At 33.6% G+C, this 15,373-nt stretch overlaps 1 protein-coding gene across 2 annotated transcripts in view; it reads right to left on the bottom strand.

Annotated features, from left to right (window-relative positions):
- AMMECR1 (AMMECR nuclear protein 1) overlaps positions 1–15,373 on the bottom strand; it is a 111,970-nt gene that overhangs the window by 40,922 nt on the left and 55,675 nt on the right. The window contains exon 2 of one of the 2 annotated variants that reach the window (XM_079124862.1): positions 12,216–12,326. The exons of the other annotated variant lie outside the window; for it this stretch is intronic. Coding sequence (XP_078980988.1) covers positions 12,216–12,326 — 111 coding nt within the window. The remainder of the gene's footprint in view (positions 1–12,215; positions 12,327–15,373) is intronic. 2 annotated transcript variants of the gene reach the window in all.

Genomic DNA, 15,373 nt, shown 5'->3' with positions numbered 1-15,373 from the left:
TTGATTTACTCTGAAAAGTTTTAGTTTTTCTCTGGAAGGTTTCCTTAGTCTTGAACTTAAAAGTGGGAGAAACATTATATAAGAAACAGAACAGCAGCAATCAATTCTGATACTCAAATACTCATAAGAATTTTGGCTCTTCTGTGCCCTATCCCTCTTTTCTTATACCTCTTCAGCCTACCAGTGACACTTAAATACATTGTTTAGTCTCCCTCAAAAGACTAAAAGTGGTATCAATTTCTAGGTTATATCTCCAGCTATTTGCTAGTTTTTCTTCCTTTGCATCATTATTTGCCATGATCAGGTATATGAGAATCAAATATATGAATGACAAGTTCTTACACTGGCAAAATTCTTTGAAATTCTTTTAAGAAAGGTGTGACATTGACAATGTCCCAACCAACACTGCTATTAATTTTATTCTAATTAACAGGCAATACATGGATTAAAAAATTGAAACGTGTTTTCACTGCCAAATTTAAAAATATCTATCCTAACAACAGCTCCCAAAGAGTATGTTATTTGTTTCAGACAACAAAGTTTTAAAATGGGTCAGGGGCATAAACAGGAGATATTCAACAATGCCTATGTTTCTAATTCTAACAGGTTTTTTTTTTTTACTGTTTATTTCAGTTTAAAAAGACAATGCATCCGTAAAATATTTGTATACATTTAAAAAAAATTTTCCTTGCCTTTCTAATATTCAGATTCCCAAATCTCAGCTATAGTAAGAAAAAGACACAATCTAAATTAATTTTTTAATTGAACTATTATAAGAAATCTGTGTATGTAAAACAGAAATAGCCTATGACCACATATATGCAATTCCTTCCTGAGATTCCTTTTTTATTTTTATGAGAAAAATGTCAGTCATAGATATATTTGTTCTCTTATTTATATAACAATTTCTTATTTATGGGAAAATTTCTTATGGGAAATTGCCCCAAGGACCTGAAATTGTAAAAATGAAAACCAAGGCAGTATATTTGGTGTAAATTGCTTAGAAACTAGGGAAATGAGAAATTTGGAATTCATTTCCCTAATTTCTAAGGATGGACTAACTTCTTATGTCCCAAATGATGACTCCCTTTTGACCAGCTGTAGAGAAGAGCAGAGCCAGGACTTTTATCCACAGTCCCCTTAAGGTAAAATTTCCCCAAGTCTTGCATTTCAGAGATTTGTGCCTGTCTAGAACCTGAAGGCCAAACTAGTATTCCATTTAAATTTGCTGATGTTGAATGCAAATGTTGTACTGAAAGAAATCAGTTTGGGGTATGTGCATGGTAGAGGTGATAAATTATGATGAACTAAGACAGATGTGAAGAAAACAGGCACATTCAAGGACACAGTGCCTCAGGAGTCTAAAAGGAAAGAGAACCAAGAATAATTTGAGTGAACTAGAATTAATGGGCTAGGGTAGGTATAAGGATAATTTTGGAAAACTGAGTTAAGAAACATAGTCCCCAAATGATGAGAAAGCTTACTTAATGTTCTTTTTTTTTTCCTTTGAGCCAACACTAGGGATACCAGTTGAGTTAATGAAGCAAACATCTATAAGAAGCTTCATAGTGAGTGGGGGTGGGGTGATATTGCTAGAGAGAAGCAGTATAGCAGAGTGATTGGCACCACAGATTTTAGAGTTAGGTAGAATCCAGTTCAAATTCAAGTGCTATATTGTATTAGTTGTCATTGAGCAAAATTACTTAACCTCTCTAAGTCCTGGTTTTCCTAATGCTAATATAAATGAAATGTTCATGTGGTTGTTGGAAAGATTAAATGAGCTAACATATATTTAGGACAGGTCAAGAACACACAAAAACAGAAGTTATTATTATGATTAGGAAATATAACTAGTAGTATGTTGGAGGTATGTTTGAAAACAGGGAAATACAAGAATAAACTTAAGGTTTTGCTTTGCGTTTCTATAATACATCCTGTCACTCCTATAGCTTTGATTGAAAAGCTCTAAAGGCAGTCTTCATTTTATGGAAATATGCCATCTTGATTCAAGGAATCTTGAGTTATTCTTCATGGTATGAAATAATTTTATCAGAGGGTTCCTTGAAACCATATGCTTCTTAACATATAACTAAAATAATTTTATGGATATTTTCTATTTTGGAAATTTTAGTGACAGGAGACCTATGTTCTAACTGTATTCTTCCACTTTTTCTGTGTCATAAAGTGTTGAGGCAACTAAAAAATCTGGTACCAGGTCTATCTTGAAATCTCTAGGCTCGATGGCCCAGCCAACTCCAAAAGTCCATTGTAGGCAGGAAGAGAAGTTGTGGTGGCAGAAGCTTCAAAGGTTTCACTAATAAGGAGTCAGTTAAAATTGTTATGGGTGGGTGGATGGAAGTTAATTGTAAAGCTGTGTATCTTACCACTCTTAAACTTCTAAAGACTCAGATATTACTCAGAGGGTAAGTTTAACCACTCTAGTTAATGAGGTTTTCTATAAGGAACGAAGCACTGAATATGGACAATCCTTAACTTCTGGCATTTCAACTACCACTGTGTAGTAACTTGAGCTGTGGTATTAAGTTTTCAAGTCAATGGGGAGGTTCTGATAGAAACTAGATGATCATTTCTTGGGAGATTTTAATACAGATTAAAATATCTGATAGGGCTTGGACTGGATGACTTCTAAGGATCTCTTCCAATCCCATAGTTTTATGGCAAGCATCAATTCACATTGTGCTTCTTTAATAACATATAGCTCCTATAACAAGAGATCAATATTATGTTAATCTGCTTTAAATAGTGCTCTGTGTAAGAATCCCCTGTCCCCTGGCTCAGTCTAAATCCAACTGGCCTTAAACCACCCCTCTAACTATTAATCAACATCAGCCATTCTTATTGACTCAAGTATACCTGCAGCAAGGAAAGGTGACAAAACTAACAGAAGCAATGAGACTAGTTTTTGTTTATTTGCTTGAAGTGGCTTGGTAAACTATTGCTGAGGGCAAATTCAAAAGTGAGAAAAACATATAAAGTTAATAATTATAATACAGTGTGTTATGTATTATAATAGAGGCCTGTACAAAGTCCTGTGGGAACACAGAGACTGAGCAGTTTTGCTGGGGAGGGTCAAGAAAATTTCATAGAGGAAGTAACAAGCAAGCTGAGTCTTGAAGGATGAGTAGGAGTTGACTGGGTAGAAATGGGGTGAGGCATGGTTGGCAGAAAAAAAGTGTTCAAAGTCAGAGAGACGTGAAAGAATATATTTAGGAAGTGAGTAATTGTGCATGGTTGGACTGTGAGGTTAGGGGCTCATATGCCATGCTTAAGAATGATGGGCTTTCCTCTGTATCAATGGGGCATAATAACTGCTTTAAGCAGGAGAGTGACACAGATTCTTGTCAACAAAGAAAACTCTGGTGACTGGTATAAAATGGTTTTGAGGGGAAGCAGGTAAACTGGAAAGCCAGAATAAGAACCCAGACTAAGACAGTGACAGTGAGGCTGGAGAAGAAAGGATGGATTCAAAAGATATCTGAAAGACAAGACCAACAGAAAGTATTGACTGACAGCATTACACTCAATGGTCAGTTTTACGTATGTGTGCATTTTTCAAAGGATTACATAAACAGAAAAGATATGGTGACAGATTGTGGGGTCACTGATTTATTTCTTGATGATGCTTGTTTCTTCTCATATTATGAAAATCCCTGCTAACCTACATATGTCCAAGAGAAAAAGAACAACTGAAATTGCTAGAAATTTATTTCAAATTTCATTTATTGGCTACGTTCACTACTTAATTCCTTTCTAAAGTAGAAATGTAATAAGCATGTGTCTCTTAATCCTCACAACAAGCCTACCATGTTGATATTATATTCATTTTACAGATGAAGAAACCAATCATTTGCAGAAATTCATTCGCTTTTCTAAGTAGCAAAGCTAAGAGTTAAAGAAATCAGTACTTTAACCCAGGTATGTGTGATGTTAAAGCCCATGCTCTTTCAGCAACCTCACACTGCCCTCTGTACTTTAAAAGAAAATTGAAAAAGGTTTTAAGTGAAACTAAAAATCAAATATTACTATTATAAGAATGACTACATCATTATAATATTCTAATATATTTGAATAAAAACCTGAAGGGAGGTAGGAAGTCAAGGTACACTTGTTCTAGGTAGAAAAGATTGTTCTAGGTGGAGAAAATACTGTGTGCAAAGGCCCTGAGGATGGACCCTGCTTGGGGCGTTAAAAGAAAAACAAAGAATCAGTCAAGTATAAGGCCAAGTGAGTGAAGGGGAATGGGAGTGGGAGGTTAAGAAGCAGAGCAAGCAGTATATAGTGGCAATGTAGAATATTAACTTTACTCCAAGTGAAATGCAAGTTTTGTAATGGCTTTGACATTTAATTTAGGCAAGAAAGGCAGATATACAGAAGGGCTTCTTGTGTTAGATACAAGGTTTAACACTAACTGAGGAAGAGTTTAATCATGCCAATGGGTATGTTTATGCCCAGGTTGACTAATGGGGTAAGTTTTGCTCTGAGCAAAAATGAAACCTATGAAATGGAAGATGCAACAGCATGGGAGGGTGCCTACACTTTGACAATAGATACACACCTTAGTGAGCCGATATGTGAGGTACAGGAAACACCTCAATGCATAATAGATGAGAACTTGAAAATGAAGTCTTTTAAAACTGTACTTTCAAAAAGATCAATTACATTTTATAACATGTATTTACAAATCTGTGAATTTAACAGTCATCCTTTTACCACTGAAATATTTAAGAATTGCTTAAGCTAAAATCTAGTATTATCTGAGATGACTCCCATTCTTCCATTATAAGAGGTAGAAGCTCAGGAAGAGGGAGTAATGAATTATTTTTTTTCAAGTTGCTTTGAGGCCAGGTTTCCAAGCAGAAATTATTTTTGTCCACAGCATTTTCAGACTGCTGAAGTCCCACCTGTATTATCAGTTCTACTGCCAATCCAAAGAGATTTATCCCCCTCAGTATTGCATTGTCTCTCTTCAGAGAGCTCTTGAAAATAAATTAAAAATTTTAAATATTCTTGTTTTTCTCGTAGATTCAAAGCAATTGTTATTATAACTATTATTAACTATTCATGAGCTAGCTAAGTTTGGGGCACTCCAAATGCAGCATGTTTCATATGCTGAGCTGATGCTGAAGCTTGTGTTTGGTACTGAATCATCCACTTATTCTGTCTGAGCCCTGCTGTATAAATTGCCTGGGGTCTAGGGTGAAGTCTATGATGTGGACCAAAACAAAGTGAATTGGTCCAAATGGGGACTGAACTCATGACCTCATTAGCAATATAAGTCTAACCAGTAGTATATAGTTGTTTACTGCTTTTCATATGTAACACTCATTTCAAAGGCTTAGACTACTTCTCCAGACCTAGGTAGGCAAATCAGTCCCCCTTAGCAGGGGCAACAAAAGGTCATGTTAGAACTGTTTAGGTTAAAAGTGGCCTGAAGAACTTAAAAATGAAGTGGCTACAGTTGGAACCTTTTAAATCACCTTTGTGGAACATAGAAAGAAGTCCTGAAGATAGCTGTGCCTAGCAGCAGGAAGTTGAGTTCTGGGCAGTCCATTTAATTAAAGCTTCTGAAGAATTTATTTTATGGCCTTTTCTAATTTTCTCTTTTAACACTAGAAAGGACACAAGCTAGCATTTCAATGTAAAAATTTAAAAAACGAGGATTAAAAATGGGGCCAATAATATGGTAATCTAATTAGTACGATGAGCCTATAGTTTTAATATGTATATTTTTAGGATAATGTTGTGAGCTCAAATAAAATTGTAAGATTCATAAAAGTCAGTTTTATGAACATAAAACCAATTATAACTATTTGAATCTAAATATATTTTCTTCACTTTTAGATTATAAACATACTAAAAAGTTCACCGCTGACTTGATATCGATAATAACAGCTTTGTTCTCAACAGAACGGATTAGTTTTCCATCTTTAAAAATTCCTAGCACCTATAAAATCTTTATTCTAATTGAAAATATTAAAAATCTACCATTTGTCCATGTTTATTTTATTTGTTAATCTCTGTGTATGGTGTGTGAGTATATATGTGTAAGGTTTCTTTCATTAACAATAAGCAGCTCAGATAATGCAGCAATTTAGAACAAGATTTTTATACTGAATATTTGTTCTTTATTTAAAAAGTGAGAGAGTGTAAAATAAACCTGGAAGTTGTTCCTATGAAAAATGTATTTATGATGAAAGGTAAAGAGCTAATGGAACACCAAATTATTATCAGTAATGAAAAGAAATTTTTTTTCCACAGACTACTACTCTGAATATACACATGAGGCAATTTAAAGTTTGAGAGAAGGGCAAAGATCACCGAGAAAGACTTTGTTTCTTTTACCCCTTAAGGAAATCTTTTCGAAAGTATTTTCTCATGCTCATAAAACCATAACTAAAAATTTAATATTAAATTGCTGCACAAAAATCTCAACATTCAATTATTCCAAAATACTCAAATTACTAGTAACATTGTCCCCTCGAAGTAGTAAAAGCATATTATTTGTGTGATATTCTAGACAGGAATAATCGCGTTGAGTCACATTGGTATAACCACTTTATTTTTCCAGAACATTGAGATACAAATCTGTTCTCTTGTTCATTCACGTCCCAAGGACTCAAACACTTTGGACACCTATGAATAGACACAATGTTTATCATGCAGATTCCAGACAAAAATAAATATATTTTAATGCCCACAATATAATTTTAGGCCACATATAATAATTTAATTCATTATTTGTGCTCTAATTTAGCTTTACCATTTCAGTGTTACATTCTGAATAAATAGACTATCTGAAATAATGATTCTCAGGAAAGGAGGTAGAGATCAGTTTATTCTACTGAAACAAAATGTGAATTCGCTTTAAAGAGATAGGAGGAAAGTAGAATCTAAACTATTAAATTTTAATTTTCTTCATTCTTCAAGCATCAGGGCTACAATCCAGCTTGGTTCTAGGTACTATCTGGTGGACTGTGTGTGTGTGTGTGTGTGTGTGTGTGCGCGCGCACATGCATACACGCTTTCAAGAGTCTTATTTTGGAAGACTTTTTCCATAATAAGTTCACTTTATTCTCTTAAAATATCCAACTTCTTGTATATGATTACTTCTGATAATAATTTAAAACACACTCTTACATTTCGAGCTTTTTTTTTTAACCTTGCAGGATAAAAACAAATAGTATAGTGTTTTGGATTTTACATGCAGTGAACTATGGATGGATTGATGAAATAAACTCATAAATTGCTTTAAATACATTACAGCTTTTGGGCTGGGGAGATAGCTCAGTTGGTAGAGTGCTTGCCTTGCAAGCACAAAGCCCTGGGTTCAATCCCCAGCACCGCAAAAAAAAAAAAAATACATTCCAGCTTTTATTATAGAAAAAGAGTATCTGTATTCATGCAGTATCATCTCCTTTGCCTTTAGGCAAAAAATCACATTCTACCTAAGACTATAATTATTTATATAACTTCTTTTCTCTTACTATATTATTAACTCCTAAGGCAAAATATAGACAAGATTTGCAGGATGCACTGTTTAAACATGATTAAAAGGGGGAAATAGCAGACTCCTCAGAGCAAAGAGTTTTGTGAAGTTCATAAACATATGTAAGAATAGTCAATTTCTTGTACATTCCCCTCTCCTTATGGAATTCAAGAATCAATAGCCCTCACACTGGAAAAAAAAAAAAAACATTTTCAGCTTCCCTCACACCTTTTTACAGATGGTCTTTTCTACTTTTCTGTCCAAGGGCATTGTGCCTGTGGCTCTTAATCAAAGCAGCAGGGGGATTCCAACTGGAGACTCTGAAGATCTGGAAGATGTGATAAGGAATAAGAATCTGATACACTCACTACACTTAACTTTTGTGGCAGGATGTGCTATATGAATTCAGACAATTCTCTATAATTCAAGTGCCACTGCCCAAACTGGAAATAGTTCTGGCTTTTTAGTTTCCCTTTCTACATTCTGCTGGCCATTTTTTGGCTATGGCTTGGCAAATTTACACAGCCTTGGGATAATGAAGGAGTGCAATAACCTGGCAGCTAAAATGAAGACTCCAGATTTCTTCAAATAGATATCTTCATCACACTTTCCCTATGGATAATGTTAAGTAAAGAGCATACAACAATCTAAGTTCTAAATTATACCTTAAATTAAATGCTTACAGAATCTGACATACATGTAATTAGTTATATGGTAATCAATAAACAAACTATCAAATTAGATATAAATTTTAGGACTCAGGCCATCCTACTTTTTGTAAAAAGGCAACAAAATGTAGGTTGAAGACTAAGCTAATTAATTTTGCATTGTGTTTTTGATATATCCAATTTACTTCCCCTAAAAGCATACTTTAGCCAGAAGTCCTACCACAGACACTTGCCAAAAATAGTCTGTCCCTAACATCTCTGAATGAGCTTCCATGACAATAATGTACAGTCAGAAGTGACTCATGTACAACTTTTCTTTTCTTAAGAAAAATCAATCTGGGTGATGCTACCATAAGCACTAATATTACATGGGGGGGAACTTGTTTAATATAATTACTCACAATGAGCCAATTGTAGTTACCTAAAAGAATGAAGAATAAGAATTATCATATTAATAGTCTACTCCAATGGGACAAATATAATTATGCTGCTTACAATGGTTTTAAACACATACTGCTCAAGAAAATGGGCAGAGTACAACACCAAAATATAAAAGCAATTGTGGTTTACAACACTTCTAGTCACCCAGAAGTGCCCAGGTTACCTAAGACCTTTAGCTATTTTCAGTATCTCAAACAACCCAGCAGAAGTTAACATTTGTAAAGTACAACACATACAAACACCCCACTCACTTTTCCGCTCATACCGAACAAAACAAAGCAAACACATCAGCCTTTATATGATTACCCTGTTCCGTAGAAAGGACTAAACCTCCTTGCTAATTTCTCAGAATTAAGCAGTGCAAAAGTAGCATCGCTCAGAATCAAGCTCCAGACGCTGCTAGCACCTGCATAATTATTTCACTGCCAAGAGGTCTAAATATGACAAAGTAAATGAGAAGTCAGGAAAGAGTCTTTTAAGTATAATGACAGACCACATTCCTGTTTTCACTAAATAAGAACACATCTATTAATCACTGCTGCATTCTAGAAAACTTACTACCAACTTGAATTTACATGAAGAAACAAACCTGTACTCTGTGGGATAACTTATGAGCCAGATGTTTAAGGAATCTTCCTTGAATGAGATGTTTGTATTCATCTATATTAATCATAATTCTCTTCTGTATATGTTTTCTAAGCACTAAAACAAGAAAAATATCTCTTCTTTCTAACATGTAAAAGTCATAAATGTAAGTTAAATATGAGAAATTATTGATAAATAATATATTCTTAACTGGGACAAAGAATATTTGCACTGTGAAGTCTTGAGATCTGACAAATATATTAATTTGTGTACTCTGTCATCAACTTTTATGGGCAAATTATTTAAATTACTTAATCTCAGTTTCTCTATTTTAAAACTGTGGCTATAAATATCTTAAGAGTTGTAAGGACTATGCATATATCTCAGCAATATCTAATATATAATAAATTCTTAATAAATGGTAGCCACTAATAATAGGCATAACAATAATATAACATGTAGAAATAAGCATACTATTAGACCAAAAAAACATGAAATTGAAAATTCTTAAATTAATTCTACAGTTTGTGACTCTAAAATGAACCCAGGGCAAAAAGATTAATTATTTTTTGTAAGACTTATTTTCTTTTGTTCATCTCTTGCAAATAACTTGATTCTTAATGTTAATCAAATAACATTATGCCGAAGAAAAATGAGAAGTTAAACCAGGAATGTGTATGTACACACACACACACACACACACACACATCTCCCTCTTTAATGTGCTATATATGATTTGAGGAAGTTGTATAGAAACATGAGAAAAAAGTTGGAAAGTAAACAGGAAGAGCCACAGACTAAAATAAGGATAACAAGGTATACAAATGTAGGTAAATGTCCAAGTTTACTATCTGAACAATTCATTCAGATCAAATTATAGTTAGAAAAATACATTACAATTCTTCTGGTAATACCCTTGGTGATAAATCTAAAAATGCAGAAAAGTTGGATATTCTCATCTCTTCTTATTAATGTAGACAAAATAATTTCTTATTTTCCTTAAAATTAAGTTGCTACCAGCTACTGGTACTAAATATAACAAAAGTGGATAATATTTAGGGCTGGGGATGGGGTTCAGTGGTTAAGAGACCCTGGGTTTCTCAATTCCCCAGTACCAATAAGTAGGTATTATTTGATAAAGAATTTCTGCCATGATTTCACTAGAAAACACGAAGGGTTTCTAACACCATATATATACACAAACATATACACATGCACACAGACACATACACATACACACACACACACACACACACACACACACACACACACACACATACACGCATATATGCATATATATTTTTTACTTCCAGATATAAACTGAAATTTGAGTTTTATAACAGACTTGGGTTTCCAAAAATGTGTTCCTCTGAACATTAATGGCACAAGCCATTGGAATGAGAGGATAAGAAGGGTTCTTTAGTCAAATAAGCTGCAGTCTAGAAAATGCTTCATTCTATATCTATTAGAAACTCATAACACAAGTAATATAAAAGATTGTGGGAAGTCCTACCATGAGCAGAACTGTTTACGTTTTTAAACTAGTGTTTCTCACACTTACTTGGCCACAGAATTCTCTTTTTCAGGCAACACCAAGGAACCAGTGTGCCTCATTAATCACTGCTGATTTTGAGAAATGTGCAATAAATTGCCTGTGATTATTAAACATGTCATTTCATATGCACCTGTCCCAAAAAGGGGGACACTGGCAAATTTGCTTAAGTTCCAAAGTTAGTCTACTGTATTTCATGTAAAAAATGAAAACTAACATACCTAAGCTAACATTTATACTCTAACAAGTTGTAGTTAGTTTGTATTTTGAAGCCTTATAGCCTACATGCTATTTAATCAAATCTAAACACTCAATTTCTAATATCTACGAAAAGCTAAAACTGAATATGACCCTCTAAGCCATTGTTTTTTTCCCTGGGCTTCACTGTAAGCTGAGAAAATCTTTGAGCTGTGAGCTACTGCACACCTTAAAATATAAGAATATTAAAAGTTAAAGTGCTTGTTGTTAGAAGCTTGCATTTATGAAATTCTACAGTAAAATAATGAATGTTCCACATTAATCCTGCAGCAAAGTTGTAATTATTTCATTCCTCTAAGATCCCCCTAATTCCCTTACTAAGTATGTAGAACAAAATTCTATAATTATTACTTTACCTATGGAGGTTAAGCAATGTGCCCCAAGTACCAATAGTTAGCAAGGACCAATTTTTTTTTGTTGGACAGACACTGTGCATATTACAACTATAGAAATGGTGTCATGTAATGGTCCTAAAATATGAACAAAAACAGGAAATTCCTTTACTAATAGCTTATTATTTAAGGAATTTTCTTCTTTTGAAATAATTTTGGAACACAATTTGCTAGAAATCTAAACTTGAACAAAATAAATCAGATGGCATCCTAGATAGCTTTTTGTGAATTCAGAAATTAAAAACAAAGTTTTAACAAGTGTTTTGAGGCACTCATTACTTTGTCCTTGGGTTAGATGAAACAAAATAAGCAAGCTACAATTAATTCAGGGTAAAGTGTGAATATGAATGATTATCTGCCAGGCTAGGGCATCACATTCTTCCTAGGTTTTCCGTTCAAAGTAAAAAATATATAGAAGTGTACAAAATGTGTAAGATGAGAGATTTTAACTATTTTTCAAAGGTTTAACAGGAAAGAAACAATGATTTAGTATTGAAATAATATTTTCGGCAACCCATGGACACTTGGTCATTGATTTTCAAGTTATACAAAATAAGCTGGCCATGGGAGGGGTTTCAAAATATCTATGGCATAATACATGTAACCATGGTATTTTATATTATGATAATATATATCAATTACATTTTATAAGAGAGAAGATAACTAGTCAAAGAGAAGGAAAAACCTGACACGAAAGGAGTCGAGAATGTTGGCAATTCAGTAAAAGAAAAGGAGTTAAAATATCAGGCTCAAGTTTCATAATTTTTTTTTTTTTTGATGTAGAAGCAGAGGTAACAAAAATTGGTCTTCACCTGGTAAGTGTGTACTCCCTGAGTCCTGAATGCAAATTCATGGCAGAAAAAGTACCTATGCATCCACGCAATCTTTTGTCTCGACCAATCTTCCATGTTACAAACAGTGGGCTGTAATGGAAGATAAAAATAGGGTAAATCAATCAATTCAACTCAAGCAAGTATTTACTGAGTATTTAGCATACACTAGATTAGGTGCCCAAAAGACAGGCCCTCAAGGAGCTCAATAGGACTATATTTAGCAAAAACTATACATTTTATTGAGTGTGTCCTATATGATAGGTACCATAATAAATGTTTTAGCAAACTATTTATGTTAATCCTAATCAACTACTCTAGGAGACTGATACATCCCTATTTACAGATGATGTAGTCCCACAGCTGATATATAATGAAGTAGGTACTCAAACCTGGGCAACATCAATTACAGAGTATTAACCATGATGGATGGATGACTGATTTCTCATTTAAACCTCAAATTACTGAATGATACATACATCCAACTTGGAAAATCAGGGGGTAAAACAACATCTTCAATAAACATTTTCTGACAACACAGGGCCTATGTATGTACCATGAAAGAGGCTATGAAAGATACATGGATGCCTATAAGTCAGTCTTTGCTCTCCAGGAGCCAGTACACAAGACAAGCATGTTCAGAGCTAACTAATAATATAAGGCAAAAGGAAATAATTACTATAAACCATATCTAAAATTCCACAAGTCAAGCTACTAGTGTAGAAAAAACTCATTAGGTTTGATAATTGTTTGGCCTAGAAAAATGAGTACAGTTCGGAGAGGCAAAGGACAATAGCAAACATTAAAAAACTAATACTCATAAATCAGAAATTTTGCTTTAATTTTTATATGATCCTGTTGCCTATAAGTACAATCCATCAAGTGTCAAAGAGCAAAGTGGGAATTATAATAAAATGGCATCAAGAATAATGTGGTTTCAAATGAAATTTAACACAGTGGATGTTTGGATTCTGCAGCAAACCATGATAGACTCAATTAATGATCAAGTCCAAAAACAATTGTGTTCTAATTAGAAGCCACTTTATATGTCAATTTTTATGAAATAAATTAATTTACACATTTTAGAACATTTCATAAAAGATAAATATCCCAAGATAGGGATGGTTGGTACTAATAGAAGTATTCACAGTAAAACTGGTATAATTTACTACATTGCTGTTTTCTAAGAATTTAAATTTAAGGGGGACATCCCATATCATGTTTCTTCTAATACACTGGTGAGTTAGAGAACATTATCTCTTTAAAATACTTCAGTCAGTTATCAGCAGATAGGTAAAAAGGTATCTTATTCAAGCATTTCAATCGTCATCCTCAAACACTTAAATCATGTCATGTTCTGGTAGATAGGTTCCCAAATAAGTAAGTACATAAACATGGGAGCAGTACTAAGAGTTACCTTCTACCAAGAGCCAAAAGTCCAATAGCACGGAAAAAAATGACTAAAGTATAACATCAAAGTTAGCATTTAAATGGTGGAGAACCTATGCTAAACGTATGAAAATAAAAAGCAAAAGATAAATGCCAGGTTTTGTGCTTTCTATCTTATAAGTACTAAATATAATTTGAGACAAGTGTCTAATTAATGCTCCTGGAAATTTTTCTCTAGTGTTGACTAACAGTTAACCAGAAGACAAGCATTAGATAGCATTACTTTCTCATCAATTCTTTTATATACCAGTATCCTGATATGTATACATAATCTTTAAAGTTGAATTTTACCTCTTCATTTTTCACTTTATAACTTGGTAGAGTCAACATCAGAAACAATTTTATGGATACTAAGATATCAAGCCGCGCACATCACAATGACTATACACAGTATTTCTATGTAAGACAGGTCCTTTAGCACTTTTACAGCCTCAGAATGAAGTGAATCAGACTGTAATATGTATAATGACGTGTCTTTAAAATACCATGATGGCTTTCTTGATAACACAGAACTATGTTTCACAGTCTCTTCCTCGGTGACTTGAGTGAGAAACCTCTAAAACATGCGAATATATTTCCTACCCAAACCACTAGAAATCAAAACCTTTTAAAAGTACTTTATCTTTCATTCTATCATGTATCCCACTAAAATATATACAAATATCATTCTTACCATAATACATGTTCAGTAATATCCAAAATGTAAAGTATAAGCAGAAAAAGTTAAATAGTATTCTATACTATGAAATATGAAAGAGGATGTTCAAATATATAATAGGGGGAATAATATCACCACTAATAAGGAAAGATTAACTTAGGGCTTAGGGTGCTAGAGGGTGAATTGCATTTTTGCAAGGCAGCCTGGGGAGCAAAGGCATTTCACAGTAAGCAAGTGCTTGGGGATGTAAAAGTGCACGATATATTCACAGAACAAAAAGTGGTCTGACAGTCTTGCTAACTTGCTATACTATCTTCCATATTTAATACTTTTTGAATTTTAGGAACTGTTGAGTATGTGTTCTCAAGGATCCTCTAAGTAGATGTAGAATCATCTATACCCTACTGTTCCTTGTCTGTTCCAGGCAACATCCACTTTTATAGTTGCAATTATGGGGAAATATCTGTGTCAAAGATAGATGGAGTACTACTGGACAACCCTACTACATCTAGAACAGATATCTGAAGAGGGAAGAAATCGGACTTTCAATAGACAGAATAAAACTATTCCTCAAAAATCTGGAACTCTGATTTCTCATTTACAAATGTTTATCCAACATCTTTTTATAAAAACACATACTTGGAACTAAAAATAACCGAAATATTTAAAAACAACATTTAATGGGGAAAAGAACCCAGGAAGTTAAGAATTTTAAAGCAGACTGAAACAGAATAAACATCACTGAGTACAAGAGATTGCATCTTGTGTGTGATAACTACTTTGTACAGGGATTTGACTACAGGAACATTAAATACGTATTATCTAAAAATAGCAACAAATTTTTTTCTTCACCCAACACACAGAGGAAGAAGAATAGGTAATTTCATTCTTAAATGTGCTATTAAAACATGTATGAGTTCCTAAAAGGACATAAGACATCAGCATAATCAGAAAAAGATCAAAGTAGAAAAAGGGTTTTAAGCCTGTTGAGAGGAATGTTCAAAGACTGGGAAATGAGGAAAATAGTTCATAG

Source organism: Sciurus vulgaris, assembly GCF_902686455.1.
Source record: "Sciurus vulgaris genome assembly, chromosome: X".
NCBI lineage: Eukaryota > Metazoa > Chordata > Mammalia > Rodentia > Sciuridae > Sciurus > Sciurus vulgaris.
This window is presented reverse-complemented; position numbering and strand designations above follow the sequence as displayed.